The sequence below is a fragment of the Limanda limanda genome, chromosome 2 (assembly GCF_963576545.1).
Source record: "Limanda limanda chromosome 2, fLimLim1.1, whole genome shotgun sequence".
Lineage (NCBI taxonomy): Eukaryota > Metazoa > Chordata > Actinopteri > Pleuronectiformes > Pleuronectidae > Limanda > Limanda limanda.
In genome coordinates, this window is record NC_083637.1 from 10,773,705 (window position 1) to 10,792,036 (window position 18,332).

Below are 18,332 nucleotides of genomic sequence, written 5' to 3' on the forward strand. Positions count from 1 at the left end.
AAACAAGGGCGCACGCACAGGGAGAGAGAAAGCTTCAAAGTGCAGGCTCTAACTAAGTAGCCTTTAGGGAGAACAGAATGTTTTCAGAAAGATGGATGGGCACTTTTGAGGGATTGTGTCGCAACCCTGCCAAATCTAAAATGGCTGGATCAAATTGACTTCAGACAGATGAGGTAGTTGATGTAAGATTCTGTGATGTGCATGCTAAGAAGGGGTTCTGCTCTAACCCGAGAACTGTCAAGGTCGGCCAGCGCTGTAAAAATGCAGGTAGTTGTTTGGTCGCCAGACTGAAAAATGTGACCTTGATTATTGACTGTCATGTCTTGTTTTATTGTTGTCCCTGGCCAATTCCACTATAAAACTGTGTTGCAGCGCTCTTTGCATACACAAGGAATGGCTTTGATTACATAGGAAACAGGCATTTTAAATGCGAAGATAAAGGTTTCAAACACACATTTGCACTCCCCGGCTTTATTTCTGCTCCACATGCCTCGACTTAGTGTAAGCAGAAGTCATTTCTGCATTGTGATCTCTGCTGTGCTTGGAGAGGTTGGGCCGCAGATGGCAGTTTATTGTTGCAAATAGGCAGTCTCGAGGTTTTACACCTCAGGTCAATGAATGGCTGAGCACAGTAATTTCACCAAACACTGATTACCAGATGTTTTTCAAGGAACGGTGCTGGAATACTTATGAAGCCATCCTGACAGGCCCTTGTAGAATTTGTAATGCAATCATGCCTCTTTCTAATAAGACCAATTAAACAGTAATGGATGCCGGATATGAAGCCAACAACAATAATCGAGATACTAAAACATGCTTGAGTTTTTACTTCCATTGTTCTATCGCTTCCAGCTGGCATTTCCCCTGATAGTTTTCACCATTAGGTGTTAGGGAGTTGTCTCTTCCACTTCTGTAAATACTAAAGTGATTTTTATTTCTTTTAGGTAAAGGAGGTATATTTCTGCAACTTAACATTTTTCCATGCTCTGAAATTGCATCAAAGCCAATGCTTTTTAGATAGCACATTTAAAACACGACCATGTTCAACAGCCTTTAAATAAAAATGAATTATATATAAATGTACATAAAACAAAGAGAATACATAGAAAACACCAAAGCAATAAAACAAACATTAATAATTGAGAATTAAAATGTAGAACAATGGCAAATCAAATCAAGGTCTCAAACTCAACTCTGAATTGAAAGCCACTGAACCTTTGAGACTGTCTGTAAATAGTAACGTTGACCTGTGGTGCCTTCAAGGTTCTCCTGAGGATGGGGGCAAACCGTTCCAGTGTCCGGTGTGTGGCCTGGTCATCAAACGCAAGAGCTACTGGAAGAGACACATGGTCATCCACACAGGCTTAAAAAGCCACCAGTGTCCCCTGTGTCCCTTCCGCTGTGCTCGCAAAGACAATCTCAAGTCCCACATGAAGGTGAGATCACATTGGTATTCTTCATTTGTGACCATGCACCCCTTGTATTACCCACACACACCATCTTCAATCAGAGCTTATTATGACTCTTGAAATATAATTGCTAACATTAAAAGATATCCATGCATTCGCTAAACTTTTAACATGTCCTCTCCATGGCATAATTAAACACTGCTGCATATTTGTTGCATAATCTCACTGATCGCACAGAGAGAGAAGATGTGATTCTACACATAAACCTGTTTTTCCAGGTACATCAGCACCAGGACCGGGGTGAGACATTTCAGTGCGAACTTTGCCCCTTCACCTCCTCCCGTCACTTCAGCCTGAAGCTTCACATGCGCTGCCACCAGCACTTTCCCCGCACAGATGTCAAGGTGAAAGAGGAGCTCACCACCGACACGGAGGGTGAGGGCTCCCTGATGGGTGACAGCGGCTCGGCGGACCTGGGAGACATGGAGGCATCCTCGCTGCACTCAGACTCTCAGCAGCAGACGTCTCCTGCGGCCGAGGTGTCCTCCAATCATGTCCACATCAAGGAAGAGCCGCTGGAGAGAGACCTGTCCGTGCTCTCCCCCTTTAGCATCTGCAGGGAACGTCCCAGCAGTAGTGCCAACTCCCTGGACCTACCTGGGGTTGGGGTTGGAGTCGGGGTCAGATCCAGTCCCAGTGGTCTAACCACGGCCTCCATCTTCAGCCCTGACATCTCAACCAAGACAGCAACTGACCTGCTTATGAAGCTATCAGGTTAGCATTCATTTTATAATACGTATTAGAATATTTATATTTACATATTGTTAAATCTGATTCGCTCTCAGTATTTAGCCTTTATTTTAATGATTGATTAATCATTGTTTGTTATTATTATTTTTGTATTATTTTTTAATCATTTGGTTTATAGGATATCAGCAAATAGCAAAAAATAATTGAGTTCTAAAAAATTACTTATTTTTCTTACCAGTAATACAGTTTTAATAAAAGCATGGATAAACCACTTGCACAGACACACTGATAGTTTGACTCTTATAACCTTTAATTGTTTTGTTTATTGTACCGTTTTCTAAACTTGACTTTGCAACTCCAGTCAGTGCTGTAGTGCTTTCATCATAAGTTTCACGTCTTCAAAACTTGTCTCTGAAGACATCTGTGCTGATCTGACGTTGTCTCGCCTTTGCCTTATGTTTTGTTTTGATTTTTTGTATCACTGTCACCAGAAATAACATTCGTAAGAAGTGTAAACAGTTTTATGTTTATCGGCTTGGGTCAAGGCTGAAGTTTGTCTCTATGAGGTGTTTTTAATGGTTTTCTAAAACAATCGGAGACTAAAATGTCTGTGAGTTGGCTCAAAGCTGCAGGGAACAGACAGTTTAAGGTCCTGACAGTGGTTAATATATTAAAATGTTTAGACTTTTCATGGACATTAACATAAAAAACAATTCCACATCCCACTTGTGTTATCGTTTAAACAGTGAATTGAATCAAAAGAAATTAAACAATATTTAGACTTTATATATCTTTCTATTAAATCTGAAGCTGGGAAGAACCCGATGTCTTGGTTACGACAATGCCCAAAGATTTTAAAACGTGCACTTACAACAAGTAAATATGACTAAATGGATATGCTTTATTTATTTAGCTTGCAAGTATTCTTTAAAACAATAACATGGTATTTAGATGGATGGGTTTACAACAACAGCATTGAAACTTTTCACGGACACAAAAGTTGCCCTTTATCAGTGTAACATATACAGTATATAAGAATATACTGTTCTTTTCTGTTGTGTTGCTAGTGCCACCTACATAAGTGCATACACTCGCACACAGCAGACAAAAGTTTTAGAACACCCTCATTTTTCATTTAAATTTAATCAGTTCAAGTGAACTGACTAACCTTGACTGGTACAAAGGTCAGTGGTAAACTGCCCAAGGTAAAAAAAAAAGTCAAGGTCAGCAAAAACGGAAAAATCATGTAAATTTCACACAAAACTAAAATGAAAGTTAATGCAAACAAGTTCTGCATGTGCCTAACTCATTTATTTAAAAACCCTCTGACTATACAAAGACAGTGAGGGAACCAATAGTTCACTACACCCTCTTATGCATTATATAGTACTGTTGGGCAGGAATTGTGTTATATGCGCTGTCAGAATGATGAACAAAAAGACTAGAAACAATGAGGGACTGTCTGGTTTGTCAGGAAGATAGACAAAACATTAGAGAAGAGCTAAATAGTATTCATCAGTTAAAGTAAACCATATTCAGAAATAGTGGTTCTATGTTTGCAGAAGCATGTGTGTGTGTCGCAGATAGCAAGGCTTTAATAATTTGAAATATTCCAGTAACATCCCCGAACACAATCAACTAATTTATTGTCAGCCGTCTTGTGACATATCACTTTGAACACGAACATGTTGTTTGTGTGTTTGGAATAAGTAACAAAGAGGAGACATTTTTAGCATAATAACAAATTCCAATCATTCTATTGAATGACTGAGAGGGCTTGGAATCTTCTGATCCTGAGTTCTTCTTCTGACTTATAAAAACTAAGGCGTCAGTGGCTTCATGCTTCCTAAAAGTTGCTTTGCCAGAGGTCAACAGGAGATGATATTTTTGGTATTCATCAGTTTAAGTGCACCTTAGGCTGAAACGGTGTATGAATGCTTCCAACACTGTGATTGACAGAGGCAGAATAGAAAATGCACATAAAAAAATCAACTCGAGTACCAATGAGCATTACCAAAGTCCTGACCTAAAATGAAGCATTTACATAGTTAATTTAGTCAATAAATGCTCTGGTTTGAACTGTATATTTTATTTACTTACTTCGGGATACCTAGTTTTTATCCGATTTGTTGTCAAAGTACGGCTCTCTGTACCTCTATGTGAGGAAAAAAGTTGTTATATGACATGGATATTTTTTAGCTGTATAACATAATGATGCAGCATTTCTTTAACGAAACAAACTTGACAAACATGCTGCTCCAAGGTTTTCTAGGTTCAAAGTGTGTTTAGATGCCTTCCACCATGTTGCAAAATATCTAAGTGTAAACCTGGAGAACTGCAAGATTGATGGAAAAAGGTTGACTGAGGTTCAGCGCCGGGGTCGAGGCTACGGCTGCCACTCTTCCACTTAATGCTGTGTAATTAGATTGAGATCTTGAGTGAGGATGGGAGGAAAAAACCCTGGGAACATTAGATTAATTAAAAATTTATGCATAATTCATAATTAAAAAGGAATTCATAATTTGAAATGATTAGCGCCCTCAGCGCCATCCTGTGACCCCGCCAGGATGCACAGGGATTGGGCCGGCTTAGTTAACTCCCCCTCGATCTTGCACGCCCCGGCGCCACATGGATGCCCCCTGGGTGCCAGTTGCACTTCACTCACAGACTGCAAAATCAAGCCCGGGCAACTCCCAAAGGAGCCAAGATGGCTCCTCACAATGTCAGTCCAGTGTCAAGTGGCGGACATCTTAGTCAGGGCATCATTCAAGGACAGTGAGGGAGGATATAAAAAGACAGGACGAGAGGATGTTGAACTTGAATGCATGATGATGGGTTTTAATGAATGCAGCTGCTTTGATCACGAAGTTTTCCCTTTGTTGGGTGGGGCGGAGTTAAAGACAGAGGGTTATGAAGCTGGTAAGAACTGGGCTCAGATCTTGGCGAGATTTACCCATGCCACAGAGCAGCCTGGGAGGGAGAGGTGAGGAAGTTCCTCCTGGGACCTCTAGACTCTATTTCTTTTGACCTCCCTGCCAACCCAGATTGAGTGTGTACACGAGCAGCTCATCCCTCCTGCTTTTACACTGCTGTCTCAGTGCCTCAATCCCACAAGGCCTATGAGGAGGAGAAGGAGAAGGGGGTTGTACAAAAAGCCGGGGAGGGGAAGATGAAAAAAAAAAAAAGATACAGATAATGTGACAGCAAGTGAGGGAGAGGGGAAAAGAGGTAAAGAGGGAGTTGCATGGAGATCCCCAGGCATAAAAAGCCACTGAACTCTTCCTGACCTCTGACATAATAAGCATATCATTTTTTGGGCTGCCCTGCTTTCCACTGTGTGTTATACTGATACCCTTTGATTTTTATCCTTGCCCGCTGACACAACCGTTAGCTATCCAGTGTGATCCACATTTTGATTCAGAGATGAAAGCCACCGAGACACTTTGAAATGCAGAGCCCCTACCCTGTGCCCAGTGGACCCTGAGTTAATAATGACAGTGGGCACTGCTCACCCTCCAAACACCACCCCCCGCCCCCCCGCTGCGGTGACACAGGCACAACGAGCTTGACCCTGGCTGGGTGTGAATAATTGGCATGCAGGGGGTTGTGGGAGGTGTTGCATCTGTCATGATGCTTCTCCAGTTGTCTTATTTATCTTTGTCCTAGGAGAGTATCTTCCATGCCAGGCTTTGATGCAGTGAGATGAGGCACTGGTGGAATTTTAATACTGTACATGGAAAAACAGCTTTTAAGAGAACATGTGTATTTCCCTCTATTATCATGTCATTTTTCTGACTTGCTGCTGTATTTGAAAACACCATAGTTTCAGCTATTGTATGTTGAGATACGTTGGCTTTAGCTTCATCTCTAAGTTGACACTGAGTACTTTGGATGCTGATGCTTTAGTATTGTCTCTTTTTGAACATCTAGATTGAATCTGTAATCTTATGTCCCTCGCCCTCCAGCTCTGCATGAGCAGACACAGGCAGGCCTTTTATGTGTGACCTCTGGTACATACATCCCCACTGCAGCCATCAGTATCATTGTCCAGTGTCTAGCACACTGTCAGCTATTGTTGGGTTCTCAACCTGCCCCACGTAGTCCGGTGCATTTTTTTTTTCTCTGGGAGAAAACAGCAGCCAATTGTCAGAGGGTGAGCAGGCCAGCGTGACAGAGGTGGAAAGCTAATGAAGTTATTTGACGGCAGCCCTGGCCACGGAGTGAGAGGTGAGGCGGAGTGGACAAGCACCTGGCAGCGAGACGGATGAGGCGCGAGAGAGAAGCGCGGCGAAGGGGAGAGAAACGAGGGAAGAGAATGCTGATAGAAGTAGCGTTGGTGGCAGATGTCAGAAGGGTGTTATAACATGGAGACAAACTGATAGCATCGTCAACCCTGAGCTAGAAGCGGCTTTACAGTATCATGAACAAGGAGCTGACATTGGCCTGGGTCCGTACTCGGCACAGGCAGGAAGCTCAGAGAAGTGAAGCCCAGTCACCCAGAGATGCCCATCTCCTCCTCAGATGTGTGTTCACTACACAAGATGAACTGCCAGAGACTGAATGCTCAGGATGCTGTTGTGATTGTAAAATTCTGGCCAAAACAAGGCTCAAGAATAAGCTTGGCATTGAAGGCTGAACTTCCCCTCTTGATTCTGTGTTCTTGCTTTTTGTTATTGAGCTATCAGCTTGGAGAAATACAAAATAAAAAAACGTGCCCATTGGATTAGCCTACTAAATAATTCATTGAGCTCTGTAACATAGATTCTGAGTGGAAATACGCTCTATTTATAGCGACAATCCAAAAGGTCACGGAGTGTTGTGACTTTGTGTGCGAGTGCACGGCCCGGGGTTGTTTTTGTTCTCGTGAGGCTACAGAGAAGAAGAAATTAAGAACCTGTGTGGAGTCCGTATGTATCAGTGGCGCAGCCCAGGATTCGCGTATGATTTGAATGCAGCATGTGAACTGTTGTATGTCGCCACACAAAGTGAGGGTTTTGCACAAGTCAGTAGATACGCCTGTGTCTGTGTGGGCAGTGTGTTTTTATGTGTGTTTGTAAGACGGTGACCAAGTGCGCTGTCCCTGTCTGATCCGACATGGCCCAACACGCTTCTAATTAGAGGACGTCCTTCCAGGTGCTGACCAGGTTATACTTAGCCTGCCCGCTGACATCTGACGGTGTGACATTTCCAGCTGGTGCCGTGTGCGACCCTGCGCCACTGCCCCTGAACTTGAAGGTCACTGCCCGCCCGCCCGCCTGCCCTCCTCCTCCTCCTCGCCACCGCTCATCCGCTTCCTTCTCCCCCTCTTGAACTACAGCCCCGACCTGCCATGGAGTGGCACTGTGGCATCATGGCACCGCATGGGTGGTCAAAACACAAGCACCTGTCCCCTTTCCGTGCCCTGTATCCCCTGTCCCCGAGGCCTCTATCCCTCCGGCATAGATCATCATTAATCAGAGGGGCCAGAGTCGGCACAGATTGATGATGCGAGCAGGGGGTGGCAGGCCTGTGGCGGTTAGAGATGTTAGGTGAGACGTTGGGGTGAGGAGCCGAGTAGTTCTCTGCTGGGGCAAGAGGAGACTGGACAGCAGTCCGCCCAAGAGTGATGGCCTCTCATATCCATGCCCTGTGTGTCTGTGTGAGTGTGTAAGACAGGGTGTACATGCTAGAGGGTACAAATTGTTTGAAGTGTCAAAGGTTGTGTCAGAAGATGTGTGTGTTGATGCCACGGTAAACTTCTATTAGTTTTAATTCTATTAAATTATTTTTTGAGCTATTTTTTATTATGTTATAACTGCACAGCTCTTTAGAGCCTCCTTGCCTGTGGTGTCTATTGGAACCTCAGCAAATGTTCATATTTCAGATGATCAGCATGACCACCACATTTAATTGACATGATAATATATTCTGATTTGAGGAAAAATAGCCTAGAAGTGCAGATATTATTATTATTATTATTACAATTATTATTATATGGCAAATGGATTGTATTTATACAGCACTTTCCCAGTCTTGTTGACCATTCGAAGGCCTTTACAGTCTCATTCTCATATTCACATAACACTTCTACACACTTAAACAGGGCTTCTATAAACAACACTTTTTCTATCACACATCATTCATACACACCAAGGACACTTTGAAATGCAGACCGAAGGAGCTGGGGATCGGACCGCCGAACTTCTGGTTAGCGGACTACCCGCTCTCTTTACTGATGGGTGGCTGTGGAGGGGTTTTTCAGTATCATATGTGATGGTCCTGCTTGTTAAACTTTGCCACAGCAGCAAGGTTCTGCTGCTTGATTCTCGTGTGGAAGAGTCCGAATCACTACTGCAGATACCGTTGCATCTTTATCTCACATGGGATAACATTTGGGATTTTACACGCGCACATACACACAAAAACCCTTCTTCTCTATGTCCATTCTTCAAAAGAAGATAAAAATCTAAATTGTCATGAAACCAGAATTTTTTAACTATTGTACCATTTACAATTTTCACATTTAAGCTATAGCCTGTGTAAACCATCATTTTAGCACAGGGTGTAGTGGAACGTGCTGAGAGACACAAAGACACGCGCTTGCCCTGCTGTTCTTTTCTTGGCGGCTATCGGAAGTTGCTCCATGTCTAATTATTAATTATTCATCTAAGGCGGATTAGATGTGGCCCAGTTTCTCTTGAAGACGGCTGTTGAGCAGGGGGATACATGTGACAGTTCACTCCCTAACCCAGGCTACACACTGTAGAGATGGCAGATAAGGCTTCAGGTAATTGCTAGTGCGTCCAAGAGGTGTGCCGGAATAATTTCATGTCCTTCTGTCTGAAATGGATTTGGAAGATGTCAGAGGAAAGAAAGGAAGAATAACGTGCAATGAAGGGAATGGGGAGAAACCCGGTGTGAAGGACACAAATAAAAGAAGAGGACTTGGGAATTTGTCGCCCTAAAGAATCAGAGAGAAGGCCGGCTGCACCCTGCGTTAGGCCACAGTGACCACGGTTGCAGAGAGAGGCTATGAAAACCCACAGTGGCTTACTTTGTTCCATTTAATTAGTTTTTTCATGTATCATGCGTAATGTTATTTTCACTGATATTATGCTGACTTATGGTATTAAAGTTTAGATTTTAATATTTTTTCAGTTACCACCATAATAAATTGATATATTCTTACAAGTTGAAAGAGCAGTAGTATTATAATACAGAGAAGCAATGGAATCCTCCACGTAGGCTCTTGTCATTGCTGACATAAACTTATTATACACCTCTCAGCTTAATCTTGTTTCAGTGATTTTCCTTCTCCTGCCCTCCCTCCAATCTCTTCTCTTCAAATCATTCTTTCATTACATTTCTTTCTTTTACGTCTTTCCCACTGCAGCGGCCAACCAGAGGGAGACGCTCAAGTCTCCTTTCCACATGAAGGAAGAGCCCAAGGTAGAAGAAGCGCTGAGCCCCAGACCGTCCTCCCGGTCCAAGAGCCAGGTCCAGCCAAGCTTCCCTGCGTCTTTTTGCCAGGATGGATTGACGGGGGTTGCAACAGTCATAGAACGCCCAGGGCTGCTGAAACCAAGGGAAGGAAGCCCAATGGCTAAAAACAGCTTGCTGAGCCAGGATATCAACATCAAGGTGGCTTCTGAGCTGCTGATGAAGCTTTCAGGTAGGCCGCATACTTATCCGTGGATTCATAATATTTCTGCTATAAAGGGGAAATACAAATAAGCCTTGTAGGTCCAGACATATGTCTACATAATTATTTAATTAGTTTAAAAAGAGCCAAAGAGCAAATCATTACTCTTGAAATTGTTCGTCTTTATTTCCTTAGTTCTTGTGAAACCGTTCGCAAACGTACTTCAATGTGTAAAATCTGTCAACATATACAGACATTTTTTTTGAAAAGAGTGGGCCATGCATGCCCTGTTATTTGAAATGTGTTGGTTGGCTGTTATGAGTTTCTGATAGGCCAGTACTAGCTCAGGAAGTTGGCTGTAGGCCAAAGGTTATGTCACAGACTGCCATGAAAAGGGTGCTGTTGTTTTCTACCATGGTCCACCTAACCAAGCTAAAATTGGGGGCTTCTCAAAGGTGAGCAAAGTGTACCTGTGTAGGAAAAAACAAATATGGTGGAATAGATTTTCTCTCTGCTCCCTCTGCTCTAGAAGGTGGCTGCAAAGACTTTGTAACTCCTGTGATGATATTCGGGTCACTTGTCTTGACCCTTCATTTTCTCTCTACCCTTCTCTGCATCAAGTAACAAGGGTGTTTTTTTGTCGTGGTTTTCTCTCAAGTTCCTTCACAAAACAAGATGGACAACTGGCAGATAAAATACTGTACCTGCATGACGATTTTTGACTCGCACCGTGTCTCAACCTGTTCGGACCACTCTGACATCATCTTGTGCGTCACGGTTTAGTCTTGTGCTGCTCCTGGATTGAGCTTAACAAGAATGCTGGTAAAATTCCCCAGGCTCTGACTCCAGCTTCATATTTAAATTCGTAGCACATTGAGCGTGCATTATGTAGATCGCAACTATTGCTTTACAATTACAAAACACTTTGTGTCATTGCTACATAAAGTTTAAAGCTACTGCGTATTTTAGCCTACAATCCAAACCACTATTGAGTGCCAGGTGTAGTTCAAGTGTGTTATGGACACACTGGTGTTGGTCCACTGTGGGCTGCTGAAGTGTATCTCTATCAAGAATGACATTTCCTGAAGTGTGCATCGCTATGCCCAAACAGAGCTGGATTTTATGAAAAAAGGATTTCCTGGTATATCAATTAATATAAATACATGCATGCTGTTCACTTTTTTTCTGAATGAACAAATATTTTTAATATTTTGGGAACTTATGAAATAAATAGACAGATTTTAGTTTAGACGGTAACTACGCTAGAATTGTGCAGACATACAATTTACAATAAGACACTATGCAACTGCCGTATTTAAACCACAAGTGAGAGTGTGCTGGTGGCGCAGGGGGGCGTTGCTCTATCCGCAGCTCTTCATTCTGTGCCAGTGTGTGTGTGTGTGTGTGTTTGTGAATGTGTGCGTGTGCGTGCCTCACAGACACCTCACACACCGTTTGCCATTGTTCTCTCTGGGTCGACCGGTGTTCAGAGTGACTCATGCTAGCTGTGAGCGCTGTGGTACTACACGTGTGCTGCTCCACTGCCTGCCCCCAGGTCACGTTTCCCTGTGTGTGTGTGTGTGTGTCTGACGAAGACAAAACTGACATGATTACTACTTTAGAACACCACAAAAAAACAAGACATTGGCCTCTGTAGAAAAGAGGAATTGAGAGAATGATGTGGGCAGTGCATAATTCCTCTGCTGTACTACCTCCACCTATTTTCTTTGTTTCATCACTGTTATTCTTCAGTCTTGCACTTTTTTTCCGCCATTTCCAATCCGTGCACTGACATTACCCTGCCAGTTCATTTGGTCCTCAAGCAGCATGGCCAGCATTTATCCCCTCCCATCACTTACACTAACTCCGCAAGGTTGACCTAGGTTAGGGAAAGATGCTGCAGCGTTCATCCATCCGCTGGCTCCCTCTGCCCCCTCACACAGTCCTTGGAGCGCAGTGCCGTCAATTGCCATGGCAACAACGGGGGCGGTAGATGGAGAGGGCTGTCTAGAGTGACAGCCTTGACAAGAGTCTGGACCCTCAAATGACCCTGGGGGGAAGGGAAGGAGAAAAAGATGGTGAGGAGGAAAGGAGGGAGAGCCAGGGAAAGGTCAGTGCCGTTACGGTCACGTGTGATTACGGTCATGAGGTTCAAGGGCATCTACACTGTAACCTCACTCCGTCTCTTGTTAAAGGTCAGACCCAGAATACAATCACCCAGGAAGGATGCTTAAATAGGGAAATCATACAGGAGTGCAGCCCATGCATTTTCTTTGTTAAAAACATCACTACGGTGTATTTCGTCATTCTTGCTTGTCGGTACAGCACATGGACACAACCTAATTAAATTTCTGCTGCTCATCCTTCCCCCGACCATGGCATTGGACAGTCGGAGCAAGTGGGGTTGTCATCATTACTGCCCATTGTGCTGTAACATGAGTTGCATCAACCCTTTAACTAGGTCACTTCTTCTTCTTTGCGTCTCCCTCTCTCTCCTCTCTTCCTTATCAAACATTGGTTGGTCGTGTTGAGTCGCCTTGCTAACGCTGCCTCCCCCACATCTGTTTAAAACCAGGCTGCTGGTGTCTGGGGGCTAATTACGCCAGGCTAAATAGTCCCTGGCGCCAGCGGCTAACGTGTCCTAGCAGATGGGCACTGGTGTTGCAGGGCAAGGGGAACATGGCGTCACAGGAAGGGAGGGGGGAGGGGAGGTGCAGGGCCCTAGGTGGTGCCCTGGCAGACTGGCATCGTGTGGGTAACAGCCGCGCCACCCACTCACCATCCAACCACCCTCGCTATAGGTGTGAAATCACACTTCTTACTCGCTTTACTCATTACTCATTTCTAAGGGAACAGGCCTTCCATCTCTGAGGACATTTTACGGGCCCCCTCCCCTCTGCAGTGCTCATTGTAGATAATAAAAGTTGCAGCAAACTATTTTGACCACTGAGGAGCCGAAATGACCTGGAACCAAAACCGACAGCTTCACATTTTTAGCTTATGAGGATCTTTTTCTTAATATCACAGAAAACAACAACCTACTTACACAGAAGCAGAGCAACATTTCTGTATGCCAGTTAAATGTAGGTTTGATGTTAGCTCATGCTTTATTCCTGGTATGGATTATCATATCTAGCGATAGTGGATCTTTATTGTTTTATTAATTGTATTATATGGTGTCACCATAACTGTTTTGTTTGTATCAGTGTGGCAAAGCAAAATGTGAATATATTTTCCCTTATAACTTAACTTCAAAATCCAACTAAAGGATTCATTGTTGTCCTAATTCTGCTATAATACTTCACATTGCTATAAAAACGCATTAAATCATCAGTTAAACGCAACAGATAAAGTGGCAGGATGTACAGCAGCACTGTGCTGCAGCTGGATTTCTTTCGTTTTGCATCAGCAGCCTGTTAGACCATGCACGATTTCCTCCAGATAACCACAATGAATCATGGTTCATAGTGGCTCTGAGGTTTACTGGCTACAGGTAGATTATACAGTTTACACCGCCTACTGCCTTCAGGATTCAGTCAACAGAAGTGCAAGGATTTCCTTAAGTTCAAAACCAGTTTAGGATGAGTGATACAGCTTATTGACGCTGGTATTCTTCTTTGAATTTTTTAAAAATATTTTGTCCACTTATTGTATTTGCATTGTTTAGTATTATTACTGAATGTAATTGCCACATCCCTATTGAATGGGAAAGTGGTTTCAGACCTTTTTAAAAACCTACTCTATTCCCACAAAACCTTTTTACCCCAATGATGGTTCATTAAAAGCAACATTTTCCAACTAATTTCAACAAGCCAGTTATCACCAAACAGCATCCTGCCTTTTAATAGTTTTTGCTTACATGCTGTTTCTCTTTCTCTGCTACTCCTGCTTTTGTACCATAACAGTTAGCAAGGTTGAAGGTAAAGAAAATCTGTTTGGTGGTAGAAATGGTTGTGTTCTACAGCATCTGTTATATTAATCTTTCTTTTAAAATGATCTGTGTAGCTTTATTTGACTTCCATGAGATAGTACTTCCAACAACTAAAAAATAAAGAAAGCCCTGAAATAATAGTTATAAATATATATAGGCTTTTCCCTTTAAATTTGTAACAGAATGGGATGTTCAATTGTCACGTTACATTCATTTAAAATGATTCACTATTTACCCAGAATGGCTTATTGCTGCATACTGTCCAAGCTGTTCATTATTCTAATTCACAACACTGGTATTACTGTACAGTCTTACTTTATGTTAAGCTCTACACAGCTCTGAGAGTGTCCTCACCGTGCCCCCTCAGTGTGGCCGCTCGCTGACCTCTCCTACTCCCACCCTCCCTACCTCCATATTCTGTCTCACTGGCTCTTCATCACAGCCTATGGTTCTATTTACAGAAATGCAGAATTGATTCTGTTATCACCCTCTTACTATATATGTTTGTTTCCTGGGTGCCTTTTTTTGTATTTATATATGAGGGATGGTTGACAGAATCACTTGCTGTCTTTTGTCCCTGACCTTATATGATAAAGTTTTTGTAGCCTTGGATCTACCCTGGCTTGTGCCAAATGTTTTTTGTTTAGGACTGCTTTATAAGGGCCATATCTGGCTCCTTATGGGCTGTTTATCAAGCGCGTCACTCTGAAGTCGGATGTAGCTGCAGTTTGCAACCGTTGGAAGGCTGAACTACTGAGAGCGAGCTGGTCGAGGATCAATTGTAGCAGCAGCTGTCTGTGAAGTCTGCAGGCAAGGCTGCTGTGGCTCCCACATGACATGCAGTCTCCACACTGCAGCCTTTGAAGCGCCTGAACTCTTCACCCCTGTCTGAGCAGGTCGACTAGAGAGCAGGAGAATAGAGAGATTGAGAGAGAGAGAGAGAGGGAGTGAGAGAGAGAGAGAAGATGGGGGCTGGGACAGAGATGTAGAATAACAGAGCAGTGAGAAGGGTAGACTAGGATAACAGGAGGTGGAGAGGTTGTCATTTAGGCTCTAGCCATTCCTCATCCTTCTGTCCTCCTCCAGCTCATCACTCTCATCCCGCTTTCTTCTTTCCTCTCTTACCCTCGGGTGTTCTTTTTCTGGCACTGTTTGACATTTTTTCCCTCTCTTTACCCTTCCTCTTTGCCTCTCCCTCCGTCAGCCTCCCTCACTACCTGTCTGCCCATGTTTTTGCTCCTGTGCGGTCGATCCCTCAAACAAGTGCAATATATTGACATAGCATGCATTGAATTACTAATGGTATTTGGCTTTTTGTGTGTAGTAAAGTTGCAAATCTTTTCATTCCTACTGTATATTCTCAGCGACACATCCACACAGATTCAAGTAGACACTTGAGGTCGTGAAACTGATCACTAAAAACGGAGCATTGCACGAAACCCAGACAGTTTCGTTTTGACTCTTGAGTAGTGTTGCATCTGAAGTTAGGAGTAGTCCATTTAGAGAAACTCTGCAAAAAGCTCACATTAGCAAACCCAGTAAAAGTGTGCAACATGGTGGCCATTACATACCTAATGGAGCTCAAAGGAGCTTTCGTTTGAAACTATTTACCATATTCGGTTTAGGGTCAAATTTGGTCAAAAGATTTAACCCACTTAATCCAAACAGATCTCAAATTTGTTATTATTACTGACGCTCATGCTGTGCTACAGAAATGGGATCCACAAGCATTTGTTTAAGCGGAGACGTGAAGCTTAAGCAATAAAGCAAAACCAAACTAAAGCCATAAGTTCACAGTTTATTCACCACATCAGCGACGCCGACTGCCAGGAGAACAAAGATGTGTGCATGTGTATTTAATCGTAACACCTGCTCTCAAATTAACAGAAGGTTGAAGCAATTCACTTCTAAAACCTTTGGGAAAATGTGGAATAAGGCCCAGAGGAGGTTTACACTCAAAGTTTTAAAAATTGGATTTAAATAGAACAATACACCCCAGATGGTCAAAGGAGACTATTGTGGGCGTTGAAATTGTAAGTGACATTGGTAAGATAAGTATTAGTTCTGCTAGTTACATTGGACAATGTTTTTCCTATTCTCAGGCAAGAGAACAGGCAGCTGAACTCTGCTGAAGACTTGCAATCTGCTGCAAGATTAATATTTTACTAAATCTAGGCAACATTGTTAAATGTAAAATAAACACTTTTTATAATGGTATGGTTGTCTCTCTAGTTTTCAATATTTCCCAAATATAATTGTGGAAATGGCTCCTATCCCTAACCCTGTTTGTTTTTTTTTACATCATAATATAAACCTCCAGTTTTCATTTTTGAGTGGCACTATAGCATTCATCTAAAAACATGCATAACTTCATTGTCTGCAGTTTAACCTCTTCACTTTCATGAGAGTCTTTGTTGGAGGAATTAGAGCAAGACTGACACTAAAGAAACACTGTGATATTTATTGAGAAAGGGCACAGGCTCTTTTGTACACACACAGACACACATTCCTCCTGACCTGATTCAGTGGCCTAATGGCAGCTGGTGCACCGTTGAAGAGGCTTCTGCACCAGAGGAAATGACAATGAATGCCGCACAGACCAGTGACTGTATATATAAATAGATGACGTATTTACACCTCCCCCCAATGTACAAAAGTTGAGCAAAAAACTGTGTACAGTAATGTACTGTGGTTGCACCCAGGACAAGAACATGTAAAAGATTGTAATGTGAGTTGTTATGCTGAAAGTAAATGTATTTATATCTCTCCTTACAATCATGAGCTAGATCTCATGGGCTTTTAGCAACTTAACCAAGTAGTTTTGTTGCCTTAAAGAAGAAAACCCTGAAAATAAGAAACTATCAAACAACAGTTTGTTAGTTGAGCATGTTCTCAGGTACTGTGTTCTCACTCTCCCCTGACATATCCAAGATACAAGTGCTACCATTTTGCTCTAGGGACATATTCTGGAGCCAGAATCTGCACAACAGTTATCAGGAGGTGCATTCAGGCTATCAAGGTCCTGCCAATACTTCTGCCCAGCCAATGGTTTGTCAGTCTCAGCTGTCGTCTCACTTGGTTGTTACAGCATCAAATAACTAATTAAAATCAAACCTCAAAATGACAGAAAATCAATTTCAGGAAAATGTATTTGCAGTAAACTTTTAACTATGTCCTTTCTGCAAAGATGGAGGGGGCACTCAGCTCCAGGGGGATGCTTGAGCCTCACTTTGTGGAGCTTTTATGTCCATACAGTCATTGACTTATACACAGACACACACACTCTCACATGCAGACACACACAAGCTGGATCAGACAGATTGAGGCTGCTTTTTATGCCTTCAGAACATAAGGTCATGACCTCGAACAAAAAGCCATATCTCGTATCAGTGTGAGAGTAAGGCCATGTTTTCGTTTATTGTTTTGTGACAAGTAGACTTTTGATCTGGCCCTCTGCGATGTGATACTTTTAATATGGAGCCGTGTGTTTACGATTAGACAGTTTCTCTCTGCCTCATGTGATCTCACCCTAATGGCTCTTTGGGAACGGACACATCTATCCCTGCACTGCAAGCTCAAAGTACATAAAGTGTCCTCTGTAGTAAGTGCATGTGTTTTTGCGTGTGGCACTGTTTTTGTGCAGCTCAGCAGTCCACTCATCCTCTGTCTTCAGGGTGGTGATCCAGTGATCGAAGCTTGCGTGTCCCTTGGTTGACCCTTACAGCGCGGTGCCCCCTCCGCCCTCCTCCCTCTCTCCTCCTCTCCTCTGCCCCTCCATCAGCCTCTTCTAGGTTACTCTTGGCCAACTCTGGCCACCTGATTAAGGGATTAGTGGGGCTGATGGTTGTCAGTGTCCCCACATGCTGGCTCCTACCAACAGACCAGCCACCTGCAACTAGGGGAGGAGGATGGGGCGGGGGGGGGGGGGGGGGGGGGTTACTCTTTAATGCATCCACATAAACATTATAGCACACTCGTGCTGAAGTAGCTACTGCATGTTCACGTGTGCACACGATGTACTTGAAGTTCCGTCTCGGTGTTTCACACTCGACTTCTTAGAGCGAAGGAGTGGAGAATGCGAGGGGAGGGGCGGCAGGGTTAGCTCAGGGTTACTGTCTTGTATCTCCCTCCCTCTCTCTCTCTCTCTCTCTCTCTCTCTCTCTCTCTCTCTCTCTCTCCCGCTTCTCCAGCTCTTTCAACCTCCCCCCTGTCCCTCCTACTGCCCCCGATGCCCTGCCAAATTCATATATCCCATAATCGTGCTGAGTCGCCATGTCAGCAGCACTGTATCAACTGCACTGCTTTGTCTTGCCCCCGCTTGTCACCACAGAGACACTACCTCCTGCCATCACTCCAGTCAAAGATCAGCTACCTTGGATATAGAGATGCTAAAGGATGTCCAGACCAAGTCTTTTTTTTCTTTCTACAATCTGATGTATTCATTTTTCCCACATCACAGCCTAAAGTACCCCCTTATTTAAATCTTCTAAATGTATCCATTAGAGAACCAGGACCTGACAGCTCAGTCGTTCGCTGCATTAAGAAAATAGAGCCTGTGTCACAGTTTTTCTTATACTTTCCAGTATATTTTCACGGTGGCCCTTAGTCCTGTGTATGATTT

At 43.3% G+C, this 18,332-nt stretch overlaps 1 protein-coding gene across 1 annotated transcript in view; it reads left to right on the forward strand.

Moving 5' to 3' along the window:
• The window catches only part of znf827 (zinc finger protein 827), a 65,414-nt gene that overhangs the window by 22,921 nt on the left and 24,161 nt on the right, over positions 1 to 18,332 (forward strand). Inside the window, exons 3-5 of the mRNA XM_061091829.1 lie at positions 1,264 to 1,436; positions 1,688 to 2,183; positions 9,532 to 9,810. Coding sequence (XP_060947812.1) covers positions 1,264 to 1,436; positions 1,688 to 2,183; positions 9,532 to 9,810 — 948 coding nt within the window. The remainder of the gene's footprint in view (positions 1 to 1,263; positions 1,437 to 1,687; positions 2,184 to 9,531; positions 9,811 to 18,332) is intronic.